This window comes from Caretta caretta, chromosome 1 (genome assembly GCF_965140235.1).
Source record: "Caretta caretta isolate rCarCar2 chromosome 1, rCarCar1.hap1, whole genome shotgun sequence".
NCBI lineage: Eukaryota > Metazoa > Chordata > Testudines > Cheloniidae > Caretta > Caretta caretta.
The window spans coordinates 206465504-206481771 of NC_134206.1; the positions used below are offsets into that span (position 1 = coordinate 206465504).

Below are 16268 nucleotides of genomic sequence, written 5' to 3' on the forward strand. Positions count from 1 at the left end.
GAAAGTCTTAGACATAATAGGAGAATTGGGTTATTGCACTGTTTTTTTAACAGAGCACTTGAAATGTAAGTAATGTTTCACACAATGGCCCTTACTTATTTTGATAGCTGCAGGTGAGCCATTTAGGCAGAATGAAAAAGGGATGTGATACAACTCCAGTGAATCAAAGTTTGACAAACAAGGAGCTTTGTTTTTTGTCCTCCTGGGTTTATTCAGACTTTGCTCTTGAATGAGTAGGTTGGGAAGCATTCTAAACGCTGAGGACCAGCGCTTCTAAAGCAAGCTGACACTTTCCATGCAGTGGAGCCAATAAAAATGTATTATTCAAAACCTGTTTCCTGTCTCCTCCCTCCCTAAACGCTGTTTCTCTGAAGTTTTTCGATGTTCTCTATGGCTATGTCTACAGTAGTAGCTAGTGGTGAGATTCTAGGGTTGCCAGTTTTGGTTGGATGGATTCCTGGAGGTTTCATCACATGACATAATCTTTAATTAAATATTAATCATTAATTCCTGGAGACTCCAGGACGATCCTGGAGGCGACTCTATGGGATTCCCACCTTGCCTACATGTACTAAAAATACCTCTGAGGGTGGGAATCTCAGCTTGCCTAGATGTACTTACAGTAGCTCAATGAGAGCTAGTGCGAGTATAAATAGTTTAGCCTCGGTAGCACAGGTACCAGCGGCAGCAGGGCTAAGCCATGCCAAGTATGTACCTATGGAGTTCAGCTGGGTTTGTACTCAACACAGCTAAGCCACGCTGCTGCTGCTGCCCATGCTACCGTGACTACATTAATATTTATATTCACGCTAGCTCTAATTGATCTAGTGCAGGGGTCTCAAACTCAAATGACCATGAGGGCCACATCACTGACCCCCCCACCACCACTGCCCCAGCCCCACCCCCACTCCACCCCTTCCATGAGGCCCCTTCCCTGCCCCCATTCCAACCCCTTCCCCGAAATCCCCACCCCAACTCCGCCCCCTCCCTGCCCCCAGGGGGTGCAGAAGGGGTGCAGGATGTGGCAGGAGGCTCAGGGCAGGGGTTTGGGGTGCCGGAGGGGTGCAGGGTGCAGGAGGGGTGTGGCAGGGGTCTCAGGGCAGAGGGTCCGGGTGCAGGAGGGGTGTGGCAGGGGCCTGTAGGAGCCTGCCCTGCTCCCAGTGTGCGCCGCCCTGGGCCGGAGTCACTCTAGGTAAACGCTGGGGGGCCGCAGGGAGCTGGCGGGCCGCAGAAAATAACCCCGCGGGCCGCATGCGGGCTGCGTGTTTGAGACCCCTGATCTTGTTTGTGTATGCCCCTATTACTGTAGTATCTGAGAGTCTCATAATCTTTATTTATCCTCACAAAACCCCAATGAGGCAGGGAAGTACTAGTATCCCTATTTTACAGATGGGCGGCTAAGGCACACAGAGATTAATGTGACCTGCCCAAGGTCACGGATGTGTTTTCACTCAGGCTTTGTCTACACTAGCACTTTTGTCGGTCAGGGATGTGAAAAAACACACCCTGACCAACATAAGTTTCACTGACAAAAGTGCCAACATAGCTACTGCCGCTCGTTGGGGGTGGTTTAATTAAGATGATGGGAGCGCGCTCTCCTGCTGGCATAGAGTGGCTACATGGGAGACCTTAGAGCGGCGCAGCTGCAGTGGTACAGTTGTGCTGGTGTAATGTATGTAGTGTAGACATTGCCTCAATCCCTGTAGGTCAAGGGTGTAAATGGCATGATGAGAATCTACCAGTTACACAAAGTTGTTTGACCTTGTTGGACTCTGCTGTCACTGTGGTTTCTGGTGTGGCTTCCATGCAGGTAGCAAAGAGCATAGACATACCCACAAATCTTTCTGTCACTTCTAGCTCTGAGTGCATTTTTTGTTTAAAGTATCTGATGATGCACCCTTCTGATTCTGGTTAGTCTCAGAAACACTAGATTTCTGAAAGGGAGCCCTTGTATATTGGCTGCTACATGTCCAGCCTATGTATGGTGTACTCCCTCTTGTCTGAAAACCCCAGAATCCAAATTTAGGCCCAAAGTGCATCACTTATTTGAAAATCTCCTCTTCATGTCAAAATTCCTGTTTAGCCAGATAAATTCCATGTTCCACCATCCTATTTATTTTTTCCTTTTGGTTTGTTTAAAATGTGCTTATCCACAGTTCTGACCATCTGAATAAGCAGCTGCCTAGTATATAATACAAAACAAGCTGGTTTTGAATTCTGGGGTTATAATGTCATCTGATGGGGTGAGGGTGGTTCTTATAACTTTATGACAGCATTTCCCAAACTTTGAAAGTTGAGTCTTCCTTCAGGAAAATGAAATAAATGGTGCCACCGTTCAACCTTGCCATCTATTGTTAAAGGCTTAGTCATAATGAGCCATCATTTAGAGTAGATTGTATAGATCTTCATAGTATGACGCTTCCTTTCCTTTCTTACATACTTTGATGAACAGGGAAATAGCACAATGCTGACATTTGGGGCATGTCTGTACTGCGGTTGAGGAGTGTGATTCTCAGCATGGGTATACAGACTTGTGCTGTCTCTGCTGGCGCTAGCATGCTGAAAGTAGCAGTGTGGATGCTGCAGCACAGGCAGCAGCTCGGGCTAGTCTCCTGAGCTCAGACTCCAGTGGTCAGGTGGGCTTGGACTCTGGCAGCTAGACCGAGCTGCTGCCAGGCCCACAGGGTCTGTTTACCTGCACTGGAAATCACACTTCCCAGCTACAATGTAGGCAGGCATACCCTTACATTAATTGGGCTTCTGAGTTAGCACCCACTGAAATAAATGGGGCAATTCATATCTTAAAGCTGATTTCAAGCTTTCTGCTGACTTAGACAAATGTAGCTGCATCCATTATACTTGGGCCACATTTTCAAGGATTTCTTTGCAGCTACATAGGTTGATACTTAGCATCTCCATGCCCCTGCTGTTTAGTCCTGTATGTTCCTCATTTTGAGAAGCACTCTGTTATTGATTGATGTCATTAGAGCATGCTGTCACCTCTACCACCCAGGTTTATAGCGCTGTAATTCACAGTAACTTGTTTAATCTCTATATATTTCTCATGCCTTGTTTACATATAGACTCAAAAACACTAGTTGAAGCGATGATCTCTTAAGTATTGCATGGAATTGCTAAATAACAACTGCCATTTCTCTTGTCTACACATTAAAATTAGAAAAAGATGCCGATTTTTAAAACCATGTTTAGCAGTCTGATCCATTATCCCTGGTACGATCTGCGTTTGGAGGAAAGAAATCCCGTGCCCCCATTTATTGACCGAAGATGGAGAGGCAGGGCCCAGCAGCGCCTAGAGGTTCTTCAGCAGCTTGCTAGGTAAGTGTCCTACCATTGGACTATATTAAGGAAAAAAAAACAAAAAAACAATACAGGATAGATGACTGCAGTTTGCTCCTATTTAGATCTTACTTGAAACTGATTCAGAGGTTGCAGCTGTTGTGGAATATGGCCATCCATCTGCTTTTTTGGGATTGGGTGTTCTACATTCATCCAACTCTATCTGCACTGGTTGCCAATAAATCAAGAGATTTATTTAAAGCTCTCGTTTTCAACGTTGTAAAAACTTCAATGATCCAGGCTGGAGCTACTTAAGTGATAGCCTTTCTCCTTTGTCCCTCCCAGACTGAAGCTGACTGGATTGTCCTTGCTATGCATCCCAAGGTTTCATTTGGACTGGACTAGACTAGGGCCTTCTTAGTGCAGGAGACTTTCCCAATATGTCCATTAGGATCCCAATTCAGCAAAGTACTTCAGTACGTGTTTAAGTGCTGTAGTGAATCAAGGGCTGGAGTCCCTCTGTAGCTGTATTCAAGATTCTGTGTGAGGCCTTCCTATTTAGGTCAGGATCTGACCACTTCCCTTTCCTTTTTCAGAAGCCCCATTTTGTTTGGTCTCTTTTCCTTAGCCCGCCTTGTTTGTTTTGACTAGAGTTGCTGATTACCTGGTCCACTTGGACTAGAGTTGTTTAAATATGATTTTGTTATTTTTTTCCCTTGTGCGCATCTGGGACACTGTGCAACAGGTGCTATATCAGTTAACAAAATAACACAACATAATTTTGAATAACATATTGCATATAAAGTTACTTCCCAAACCACTTCAAAGAATTAAGGTACAGAGGAAGAGGAAGCTGAGGATAGAGAGGTTGTTCTAGTCAGACAATAGGAACTGCGGAAGAAAGATTCTGCTGCACCAGCTCACATGGAGGGATAAAAAAGAGAATAGTGCTAGGCATGCAGAAAGAATGGGGAAAGGAACAAAAGTTTTGAAAAGTACAATAGGCTGTGTCATGTCCGTGGAGGGGTTTAAAATCAAAGAGGGCAATTTTGAATTGGATCCTGAAATGAATCGAGAGCCAATGGAGTGATGTGAGGAGATACTTGAGCTTGTCAGAAAATGGGCAGCAGTATCGGAAGAGCTGGGAGTCAGAGAGGCTATTTGGAAGGGCTAGTCAGTAGTCAGACAAGGAGGGATGTTGGCCTGGATGAAGACGTCACAGGTTTTTTTTTTTAAGCATACACAAACTAATTCTTTACTCTATCGAGTCTTTATGTTATACTTTCAAAGTTTTAAATGTCACTGCTGTGCTCTTTTCCTCTCATCTTATTTTGATCAGAAGTTGAAGTTTGCCAGATTCAGATTGTAAATAAGATGTACATTTTTAACAGTGAGGGTAATTAACCATTGGAACAATTTACCAAGGCTCATGGTGGATTCGCCATCACTAGCTGGCAACATTTAAATCAAGATTAGATGTTTTTCTAAAATATATGTGCCAGTTTAAACAGGAATTAATTTGGGGGAACTCCTATACCCTGTGTTATATAGGAGATCAGACTAGATCATCACTGTCAAGGTTCCTTCCCCACTCTGAACTCTAGGGTACAGATGTGGGGACCTGCATGAAAACCTCCTAAGCTTACTTTTACCAGCTTAGGTTAAAACTTCCCCAAGGTACAAACTATTTTACCTTTTGCCCTTGGACTTTCGCTGCCACCACCAAACGTCTAACCGGGTTTATTATTGGGAAAGAGTCGGGGGGAAACGTCTTTCCCCCCAAAATCCTCACCAAAACCTTGCACCCCCCTTCCTGGGGAAGGTTTGATAAAAATCCTTACCAATTTGCATAGGTGACCACAGACCCAAACCCTTGGATCTTAAGAACAATGAAAAAAGCATTCAGTTTCTTACAAGAAGAATTTTAATAGAAGAAAAAGTAAAAAGAATCACCTCTGTATAATCAGGGTGGTAAATACCTTACAGGATAATTAGATTATCCTGTAAGGTAACATAGAGAATCCCTCTAGGCAAAAACTTAAGTTACAAAAAGACACAAAGACAGGAATATCCATTCCATTCAGCACAGCTTATTTTCTCAGCCATTTAAAGAAGTCATAATCTAACGCATATCTAGCTAGATTACTTACTAAGTTCTAAGACTCCATTCCTGTTCTGTCCCTGGCAGAAGCATCTCACAGACAGACCCAGACCCTTTGTTTCTCCCCCCCCCCCCCAGGTTTGAAAGTATCTTGTCTCCTCATTGGTCATTTTGGTCAGGTGCCAGAGAGGTTATCCTAGCTTCTTAACCCTTTACAGGTGAAAGGGCTTTTCCTCTGGCCAGGAGGGATTTTAAAGATGTTTACCCTTCCCTTTATATTTATGACAATCACAGTGGTGCCTTCCGATCTTATCATCTTTGTACCAGCATGAAAGTAGCAGGTGACAGCAGCACTGGCTGTTCTCACATTTACTTCTTGCATTAACTGTGTCAACAAGCTGCCTCTAGACTCTGACCTGGTTTTGTGATGTATCTCCTTATGGTTGAAAGTGATTGAGCTTTAAAGTATAATTAACAATAGTGAAACAGGTTTCAGAGTAGCAGCCGTGTTAGTCTGTATCCGCAAAAAGAAAAGGAGGACTTGTGGCACCTTAGAGACTAACAAATGTATTTGAACATAAGCTTTCATGAGCTATAGCTCACTTCATTGGATGCATTCAGTGGAAAATACAGTGGGGAGATTTATATACACAGAGAACATGAAACAATGGGTGTTACCATACACACTGTAACGAGAGTGATCAGGAAGGTGAGCTGTTACCAGCAGGAGAGCGGGCCGGGGGGTGGGGGGAAACCTTTTGTAGTAATAATCAAGGTGGGCCATTTCCAGCAGTTGACAAGAACATCTGAGGAACGGCCGGGGGAGGAGGGAATAAACATGGGGAAATAGTTTTACTTTATGTAATGACCCATCCACTCCCAGTCTTTGTTCAAGTTAATTGTATCCAGTCTGCAAATTAATTCCAATTCAGCAGTCTCTCGTTGGAGTCTGTTTTTGAAGTTTTTTTGTTGAAGAGTTGCCACTTTTAGGTCTGTAATCAAGTGACCAAAGAGATTGAAGTGTTCTCCGACTGGTTTTTGAATGTTATAATTCTTGACGTCTGATTTGTGTCCATTTATTCTTTTACATAGAGACTGTCCAGTTTGACAATGTACATGGCAGAGGGGCATTGCTGGTACATGATGGCATATATCACATTGGTAGATGTGCAGGTGAACGAGCCTCTGATAGTGTGGTTGATGTGGTTAGGCCCTATGATGGTGTCTCCTGAATAGATATGTGGACACAGTTGGCAACGGGCTTTGTTGCAAGGATAGGTTCCTGGGTTAGTGGTTCTGTTGTGTGGTGTGTGGTTGCTGGAGAGTATTTGCTTCAGGTTGGGGGGCTGTCTGTAAGCAAGGACTGGCCTGTCTCCCAAGATCTGTGAGAGTGATGGGTCGTCCTTCAGGATTGGTTGTAGATCCTTGATGATGCGTTGGAGGGGTTTTAGTTGGGGGCTGAAGGTGATGGCTAGTGGCATTCTGTTATTTTCTTTGTTGGGCCTGTCCTGAGGTAAGTAACTTCTGGGTACTCTTCTGGTTCTATCAATCTGTTTCTTCACTTCAGCAGGTGGGTATTGTAGTTGTAAGAATGCTTGATAGAGATCTTGTAGGTGTTTGTCTCTGTCTGAGGGATTGGAGCAAATGCAGTTGTATTGTAGAGCTTGGCTGTAGACAATGGATTGTGTGGTGTGGTCTGGATGAAAGCTGGAGGCATGTAGGTAGGCATAGCGGTCAGCAGGTTTCCAGTATAGGGTGCTGTTTATGTGACCATCACTTATTAACACCGTAGTGTCCAGGAAGTGGATCTCTTGTGTGGACTGGTCCAGGCTGAGGTTGATGGTGGGATGGAAATTGTTGAAGTCATGGTGGAATTCCTCAAGGGCTTCTTTTCCATGGGTCCAGATGATGAAGATGTCATCAATGTAGCGCAAGTAGAGTAGGGGCATTAGGGGATGAGAGCTGAGGAAGTGTTGTTCGAAGTCAGCCATAAAAATGTTGGCATACTGTGGGACCATGCGGGTACCCATAGCAGTGCCGCTGATTTGAAGGTATACATTGTCCCCAAATGTGAAATAGTTATGGGTGAGGACAAAGTCACAAAGTTCAGCCACCAGGTTTGCCGTGACATTATCGGTGATACTGTTCCTGACGGCTTGTAGTCCATCTTTGTGTGGAATGTTGGTGTAGAGGGCTTCTACATGCATAGTGGCCAGGATGGTGTTATCAGAAAGATCACCGATGGATTGTAGTTTCCTCAGGAAGTCAGTGGTGTCTCGAAGATAGCTGGGAGTGCTGGTAGCATAGGGCCTGAGGAGGGAGTCTACATAGCCAGACAATCCTGCTGTCAGGGTCCTAATGCCTGAGATGATGGGGCATTCAGGATTTCCAAGTTTATGGATCTTGGGTAGCAGACAGAATACCCCTGCTTGGGGTTCTAGGGGTGTGTCTGTGCGGATTTGTTCTTGTGCTTTTTCAGGGAGTTTCTTGAGCAAATGCTGTAGTTTCTTTTGGTAACCCTCAGTGGGATCAGAGGGTAATGGCTTGTAGAAAGTGGTGTTGGAGAGCTGCCTAGCAGCGTCTTGTTCATATTGCGACCTATTCATGATGATGACAGCACCTCCTTTGTCAGCCTTTTTGATTATGATGTCAGAGTTGTTTTTGAGGCTGTGGAGAGCATTATGTTCTGCACGGCTGAGGTTATGGGGCAAGTGATGCTACTTTTCCATAATTTCAGCCCGTGCACGTCGGCAGAAGCACTCTATGTAGAAGTCCAGTCTGTTGTTTCGACCTTCAGGAGGAGTCCACCCAGAATCCTTCCTTTTGTAGTGTTGGTAGGAAGTTCTCTGTGGGTTAGTACGTTGTTCAGAGGTGTGTTGGAAATATTCCTTGAGTTGGAGATGTCGAAAATAGGATTCTAGGTCACACAGAACTGTATCATGTTTGTGGAGGTGGAGGGGCAGAAGGAGAGGCCCCGAGATAGGACAGATTCTTCTGCTGGGCTAAGCATATAGTTGGATAGATTAACAATATTGCTGGGTGGGTTAAGGGAACCACTGTTGTGGCCCCTTGTGGCATATAGTAGTTTAGATAGTTTAGTGTCCTTTTTCTTTTGTAGAGAAGCAAAGTGTGTGTTGTAAATGGCTTGTCTAGTTTTTGTAAAGTCCATCCATGAGGAAGTTTGTGTGGAAGGTTGTTTTTTTATGAGACTATCCAGTTTTGAGAGCTCATTCTTAATCATTCCCTGGTTGCTATAGAGGATGTTGATCAGGTGGTTCCGCATTTTCTTTGAGAGTGTGTGGCACAGCTGTCAGCATAGTCTGTGTGGTATGTAGATTGTAATAATGAGATGAGTAGCGTATGATAACCCAGTTAGATCATGAAAATAAGTGCTCACCTGTGCTGAGTGAAATAAGAATTCATCTGGATGGAGAAGCACTCTGACATGTGGAGACAATGCCAGTAGCAAAAGCCATCAGTTCAATTAACTGGTTTGAACTGTTAGCAAAATTTTACAATTAAAGGTTTGTCAGAGTCAAGAAAGCATTTCAGGTTCAGATACTAGCATCGTGACCCAAATATTATTTTGTTGCAATACACTGGGGCAGGTGCTGGGAAAGGATGATTTAAAATGACCTCTGCAATGTATTGTACACCAGAGAAGGATGATGAAGCCTCATTCTGTACAGTGTTTGTGGTAGGGATTGGCTAAACTGTGGGTCTCTAAGTTCCACAATGCAACTCTTGAGCCTGTGATGTGAGGTTCTTGGACTCAACAGATCACAGCAGGCAGAGCTCTGTTCAATCCAAATAGTCAAACCACATTTCCTATTGGTATCTATGTCTCTTTAAGCCACACCTCTGGATTTAAAATTAAGGCAACAACAAACTGCTCCATTTTATATAAATTAGTTTCAGGCTTCTGGTAAGTTGCCAAAGATGGTCTTAAATAGGGCGAAGTGTGACTTTTTGAACTTGTGGAATGACTTAGCTGGTGCTGTGGCATGAGGTTTTTCAGGGAACTCTATTTCCTGTCTAACCCTTTTCATTCATTGCCTCCTGAGCTCTCTAAATAATGTACAACATCCAAGAAGACATGGACAGGAAATTATAGACAGTCTATTGCCCTACTTCAAACTCAGTGTTGGGTCTCCAGGATGGGAAATTAGATGGGGGGGGGGGGAGTATTGGCTGTTTTTACAAAGGCTGTATTCCAGCCAGTACACTCCTTAAACTATCCACAAGGTTAGCCTTATTCTTCTTTACTGTTGGAGAACGCAGAATGAAAGTTTTAGAGCCAGCCTGTTATTTCCAGGTTTGATCAAAATCTGTTTAGCCATTTTTTAGTTAGACAGGGTGACTCTTCCCCTTCATTTGCTGCATCCCCTCTCTTGTATTTTGTGCCATACAAATATATTCAGATTATTTTGCACACCCACACATACAAATAAAAGTAACAGAATTTTACAAATTCAGATTTTCCAGATGGTTAATCTTCTTTGAGCAATAGTCTCCAGGCCCAAATTTTATTTTAACAGAAGTAATAAATGACTGATTTTTGTATATGCACAGTGTGAAATTTCCATTAAGTTTAGAGCTGCAGTGTTATATGAGAAACTATAGAATAATGTAAATGCATAATCTTGATCTTACTTAAGCAGGTAAGGGTGTTTGCTGCTACTTCATTATAGAGTTTGAGGTGTGTATGTTTTGATGATGCAACTGTGGAAATCCAGAGTGAAATAATAAATATTGAAGTATAGTTAAAAAAGTATCTTTTAAAAAAAAAACTCAGAACTTCTCTGAACACACTTTTTGAAAATATTTTGATCTGTTTTTATCTTTTTTGGCTTTTTAGATCTGAACCTTCTCTTCAGATTCCTCAAATTGTGTATGAAGATCCTGAAATTAATGGAAGGAACCGCTACAAGTATTTTGAACGGTAAGAAATGAATTAACGACTACCGTATATGGAATAGGCCAAATTCTAATCTCAGTCACTCTGCCTCTGACACTGGTGCAACTCCAGTAACATCAGTGGAGTTGCTCTGGAACACTGGTGCCATTGAGATTAGAATCTAGTCCACTGTGTGACTGAGCACTGAAAAAATGTGAAATACTTAACTTGTATAGGCAAGTGCAACAGCCAGTCTGTGCTTAGCAGTTGCTCACGCATAGCCTTTGGCATTAGACCCTGTCATACTAAGGGAGAGATGCAGCTGGCCCAGCTATTGTGGTTTTCCAGTCTCTTGGAAATATAAAAGGGGGATTTTTAACTTCAGTTTTGCTACCACTGAAACAAGCAGAGAGAACCACAATTTAACTTTTCATCAGAAGAATGACTCCTCTTTCAGAGCCACACCTCCCCTAGAATTACACTGCAGCCCTGGCGTTGGTCTCAAGATTTAGTATAGGACTTGAAACAACTGCTAAATGCCCTGATACAAGAGTTTCCAGTTTCATTCATTGTTGATGTGTGCAGGCTCAACTGCCTTTACTTCAGGGGACTTGTCTTATACTATTAATGAATTTAGCCCCTTTTAAATCCAGTTTTCCAACATTTCTCATATTTTGCTAGGCTGATAAAAATGAATCAAAGATGTTTAGGGTTATTTTAGCAAAAGGAAGATACAGGGTGGCTTGTTCACTGCCACAATTTTAACTTAAACTTTTAAAAGCCTCGTAAAGAGGCTTTTAGGAAAGCTTGGTAATGAAACTAGGTTAATATTAGTCTCATCTGACATGGAAATTCCTATTGTATGTTTCTAAGCAGGAATTATTAATTAATAATAGTAATACTTAGGACTTCAAGCACATTTCACTTTAAAACTGTCTTACTGCACTGAAGGAAACAATCATATTAGATAAACTTAAAATATAGTTGACCTTTCAAGCTGATTTATGTCATAGAATTCCACTTCCGGATTCCCACAGGGTTTAAAGAAACCCAAACATATGTACAATGCTGAGAATACACTCAATAGTAATCTTATTCTGGTAACTCTCTTGCTGTTCAACCCCAGCTTGAATTACAACATGATTTTAGCAGCCGCTATCTTGAGAGCTTCTAGCACTCAAAATTTTTCTACCACCTTAAAGCCGCTTGGAATTCTATCTGACAAAGAATTAAAGTATTAGTTGTTAATGCTAAAAATTTCTGAGACATTGGCTGCTAAACTAGGCCAGTAAACTCTTCAAGTACTAATCTGGGGTAGTGGGACAACATGGCCTAATAGGTGTTCTCAAGTTCTAACTTCTGAGTTAATATCTTTTTGTAGGGGGGGGAAAAAGAGCTAAAAAGGTAAGAGTGAGCTAGAAAGGTGAGACTTGTATGAACAACACTGAACATCACATTAAACCAGTGCATAACTTTATAAATAGTGAATGTGAATTGGACTATGTCATCACACACACCTCAGGTTATGTGAAGGTTTTCAGGGCAAGTGTTTTTTTGGTGCGGAGAAAAATATATAGTAATGGACAAGGGGAGAACTTTGTAGTGGGACAGTATAGTAGTAGACCCACATCTGAGCCAACCAGTCTTCGTATTGTCTCTCTCAATCCTAACATATATATATATATGAACTAAGCAATTAACAGTGTTGGTCCTGATTCTCCTCTTCTCACCCCAGTGTAAATCAGTGGTGACTCCCTTTAAATTAATGGTGTTGGGCCAGTGTACGAAGTTGTGTAAATGAAAAGCAAACTGGGCTCTTTGAATGAGGAAGAATTTTTCCACTTGTATAGAACAACAATTCTCACATGTTGAGTTAAGAAGTAATGACAGAGTTTCTATAAAAGATTAAAGAACTCCTAACTAATATGTGTCCTTAAACGTGCAGAAACAGATTCTCAGCCGTTGTAAATCAGCACTGAAGTCAGTGGAGCTACACTGTTTTACAACATCTGAGGATCTGGTCCACAGTTTTGCTAAGCTGTAATATTCTGTTATTGTGCATCTTACTCTCATGGCTGTTGTCTTAAACATGTTTTCTCTCTTTGCAGACCTTTCATCCCCTTTCATAAGCCATTTCCACTAAACATTGCTTATGCAGTGGCAAAGTAAGTGGTGAGGTTTAAAAAAACAGTTACAACAGGTCAATCTTTAGCCACAAATGGCTACAGGAGACTAGTATTTTTAATAATGAAGCAATAGAGAGCAATTTAAAAGTTCAGAAAGAATCTGTCCACCAGCATGAAATCCCAGAAAAAGCAAGTTAGGGCCAGATGCCTACAGCTTAGTTCAGACAGAGCTTGGGATATGTAAGCAGCACCACATGATGCAAGAAACAGAGAGCCAAATGTCTAAGTATTAGAGGAGAGGAAATGTCTGATATAGCCACACTTTGAGATGTTTGTTGCTGATTTTATCAAATGGTTTTGCGCTGTTTATTTGCATACAACATCCTTATAGTAGGATATCCTTGGTATTCCGGGGTGGGGGGACGACACACCAAATTCAGACGTGACATAAATGAGTACAGCTCCCAGTGAAGTCACTGGAATTGTGCTTACTTATGGAGGAATTGAATTATTTCCTGTTTGTGTTGAAATGGCACAGGCATAAGTTAAAATACAGCAGTCCTGCTTTATCTTGTATTCTTCTGTTAATTGTTTTTCAAGCTACACCCCTTTCCAACAGATTTATTTTCCACACCCACTGAATGCCAGATCAGTGCAAGTTGTTACACCAGACATGAAACTTACATCATTGTTTATCTCACTGTTGAATTTGGCCCAAATACGTCCATCAAGTTGCAGCTACTTACATCAGGCTGCATTTGGCCCTTAATCCTTAAATACAATGCTGTAATATCCATATGTGTTAGATACTTGCACGTAACAATTAAGCTTCTTGATGCAGAAGGTTTATGGTTTACGTTCACATAGGGAGGGATTTTAAGAAGTGCTCAGCAAAGGCCTAACTGCTCTCACTGAAGTCAACTCCATTGATTTCAGTGGGAGCAGAGTTAAGCTAAAGCTGAGCACTTTTGAAAATCACATCTGTAATGAATATTATCTCAAGTTTTAAAAAATTAATGTGACAGCATATACAAAAACGTGTTCTGGCTCATGTTTGTTTTTTAGAACAGAGCCATATGTTTACCCCTCCATCACCGGTGACAGATCACGCTCCCCCACATCACGAACTCTGGGTACACAGACGGATTATCGGGATGGCGAAGCTCAGACTGACCCGTATTCCCCAGAATATGTAGTACCTCTGGGTTCAATCCCTGAACTGCTGACACTTGCCATTCTCACTTGGGGTGAGTTGGAAGAACCATAAACATTTCTTTACAATAATAGTGCTCTCTTCCCTTGAGAATGGCAGAATTGCTGTTTCTCTCTATCAGATGTCAGTTCTCTCAGCTTTGACATTACCTTGCTGTGTTTCACTGGGATGTATCAGTTTATCTAGCTTTAAAATGGGTGTAATAAAAATATTTACCTACATAACAGGCCAATTATGAGGCATTTTGTAAGGTGTTTTGAGATCTTTTTGTTAAATGGCAAAAGATATTGTAAGTGCAAATTATTATTATTATGATTTTCATTTTTCTTTCCACTACTACGAATGCCACCTGCCTCCAACAGTGGTGAATGCTGGATGCTTCAGAGTAAGGTGTCAATCCTCAAAATGCATCTAAATATGAATGCTGTTCCTTGGAAGGGAAATTTCTTTCTTACCTTTCCCCACCCCCAAATGGATCTCTTTATGTCCAGGAGCAGGAGGAATGACAACCCCCTTTTTACTGTTACCATAATTATGGTAACTGCAGACTATTCACATTTTTAAAACTCACTGAGCTTGTTGCCTCAGATTTGTTAACTTCCATCTGTCAAGTATTCTCTCTCTATTTACTCTAGGATTTTCAACTGTGCTTATCGCTCTAATAGCTTTATATGTTACTCATGGGTATTGCCCTGCCCCACAGTCTTTCTAAAGAACTACTGCTTCTTGTCCCTGTAAGGGCGGGGTCTTCCAGCAGGACAAGCTGAGGTGGAGATGATTGAACGTGCCCGGGAGAAACGTGCCTGGGAAGCAACTCTACCACCACTTAGTGATCTCTCACAAACTGAGAAGAGGAGGAAGATGATGGATGACATGGAGAGAAAAGAGTGGGCCTTTAGAGAACAGGAAATAGAAAAGTAGGTGCAAATTGGACACAGTGTTTCTCTTTCAGTTGTAAGGAACCTAAGTGGAGTTTGAAATCAAGTAGGTCAGGGGATTGGCAGTAGGATGCATGGACTTTTATCTCTAGGTTGCCTATTCGTTAGTGACTGAAGGTCATCATTTTTTGTAATTTGAGTCCAATTCCTCCGAAAAACCACCACCACAAATGGCACTCTTGTTGGGGTATTCAGAATAGATGAAATTCTGAACGGGCATGGAGGAACCACACTGAAATTGAAGTACACTGACTTTTGGGGAGTTTTTTGGTGAAAAAATGCACCAGGGATAAACTCACTTTTAAAAATGAACAGACTAAAATGTGATATTTGCAGTCTGGCTGTATTTTACGGATAGGTCAATGGGTAGGTTGTGTTTAAATATAGCAGTGCAGTTTGGGAGCTCTGTGAGCACCTCCATTTATACCTTGCCTTTTTTTCTCTTGAAGATTGCAAGATGTTCGACTAGAAGTTTTAAAGAAGCTTTTGAGGAGACGAGAGGAGGGTCAGAATGAGGTGGATGTCAATCGTTTGGACACCCATTGGTTTAACCGTCAGCAAGACAAAGAAGAGAGAGTGAGAAAAATTAAACACGAACATATAAAAGGTAATTTGGAGGATAAGGAAATAGTAGAAGGGGGACTTAGTTTCCATACCAAGCTATCTCTCGCATTCCATTTTTACAAGGCTGCAGCTGTGTATTCAAGATGAGGACATCCACAGACCACACTATAGAACTCCTTGGGCCATATTGGTCTGTCAGCCACACTTCATACTAGAGGAATGACAGCCTGACTGAATTTCTTAGGATATGACTCTTTCAGAACTGTACATGTCAGGGAATGTCTCATGGTTGCAATTCCTTTTCAGCAATGAGAAAGCTGATAGCTAAAGGGAAGAATGTGGAGGGGAAGTTGGTGAGACGAGATGTCATCAGGGACTATACTGATTATGCATCACAGCCCTATGGACCTCTGTCCAGAATTGGTTATTTTCCGGACAACCATTCTGAACGTTATGTAGTAAAAAACCACTTTCTTAACACCTACGAGGGTAAGGCAGCTTGGAAAATCTTAAATTATATGTTATTGACTAAAAATATTAGCATAAGCCTGTACAACAATCTAATATCTCTCTCTTCTTCCGCCCTGTCTCATACTCTCACTCCATCTTTTCTAGGATTGCTTGAACTGGAGGCATCTCTCCCAGACTCTGTCACTCAGCCCTGGACCAAAGCTCCGAAACCCAAGACCACCACCACTAAAGAAGGGTTTATTAAGCGGACTGCTAGGCTAGATATGGAGCTGGCACAGGTTCACCAGGTATGGTGCTGCAGCCAAGAGCAAGTAAATTCTTTCTAGATTTGAGATGTACCTTACATGGAAATGCTATTGGGAAGGCACAGCTGTCAACTATCTCCAAATTCACTTCCTAAATTCCCCTCTTAATGCTTTTATAAAGACAGAAATAAGGCCATCTTCAGGGAGAGAACATATCAAATATGAATAACTAGTGGGTTGTCATTTGGCATGATGAGTACTGTTCTGAACTCAACTAGTCTCCCTTTCTCTATCTCTTCCACATTTTCCCTCTTCTGTGCATACCCTGTGGAAAGCCTCCTAGTTTGACGGAAGGAGTAGCTTTCTCTCTTTCCCATCCCCAGTCATTCACGGACGTCCATTTTTCCTCCTCTTTG

At 42.1% G+C, this 16268-nt stretch overlaps 1 protein-coding gene across 5 annotated transcripts in view; it reads left to right on the forward strand.

The window, feature by feature from the left end:
- CFAP91 (cilia and flagella associated protein 91) overlaps nucleotides 1-16268 on the forward strand; it is a 67626-nt gene that overhangs the window by 1462 nt on the left and 49896 nt on the right. For all 5 annotated transcript variants that reach the window (XR_007352554.2, XR_007352550.2, XM_048818819.2 and 2 more), the window contains exons 3-10: nucleotides 3179-3336; nucleotides 10257-10340; nucleotides 12404-12460; nucleotides 13487-13668; nucleotides 14374-14551; nucleotides 15022-15179; nucleotides 15443-15625; nucleotides 15752-15894. Coding sequence is in view for 3 of the 5 variants with exons in the window: in XM_048818819.2 (XP_048674776.2) it covers nucleotides 3179-3336; nucleotides 10257-10340; nucleotides 12404-12460; nucleotides 13487-13668; nucleotides 14374-14551; nucleotides 15022-15179; nucleotides 15443-15625; nucleotides 15752-15894 (1143 nt within the window). In the remaining 2 variants the exon portion in view is untranslated. The remainder of the gene's footprint in view (nucleotides 1-3178; nucleotides 3337-10256; nucleotides 10341-12403; nucleotides 12461-13486; nucleotides 13669-14373; nucleotides 14552-15021; nucleotides 15180-15442; nucleotides 15626-15751; nucleotides 15895-16268) is intronic.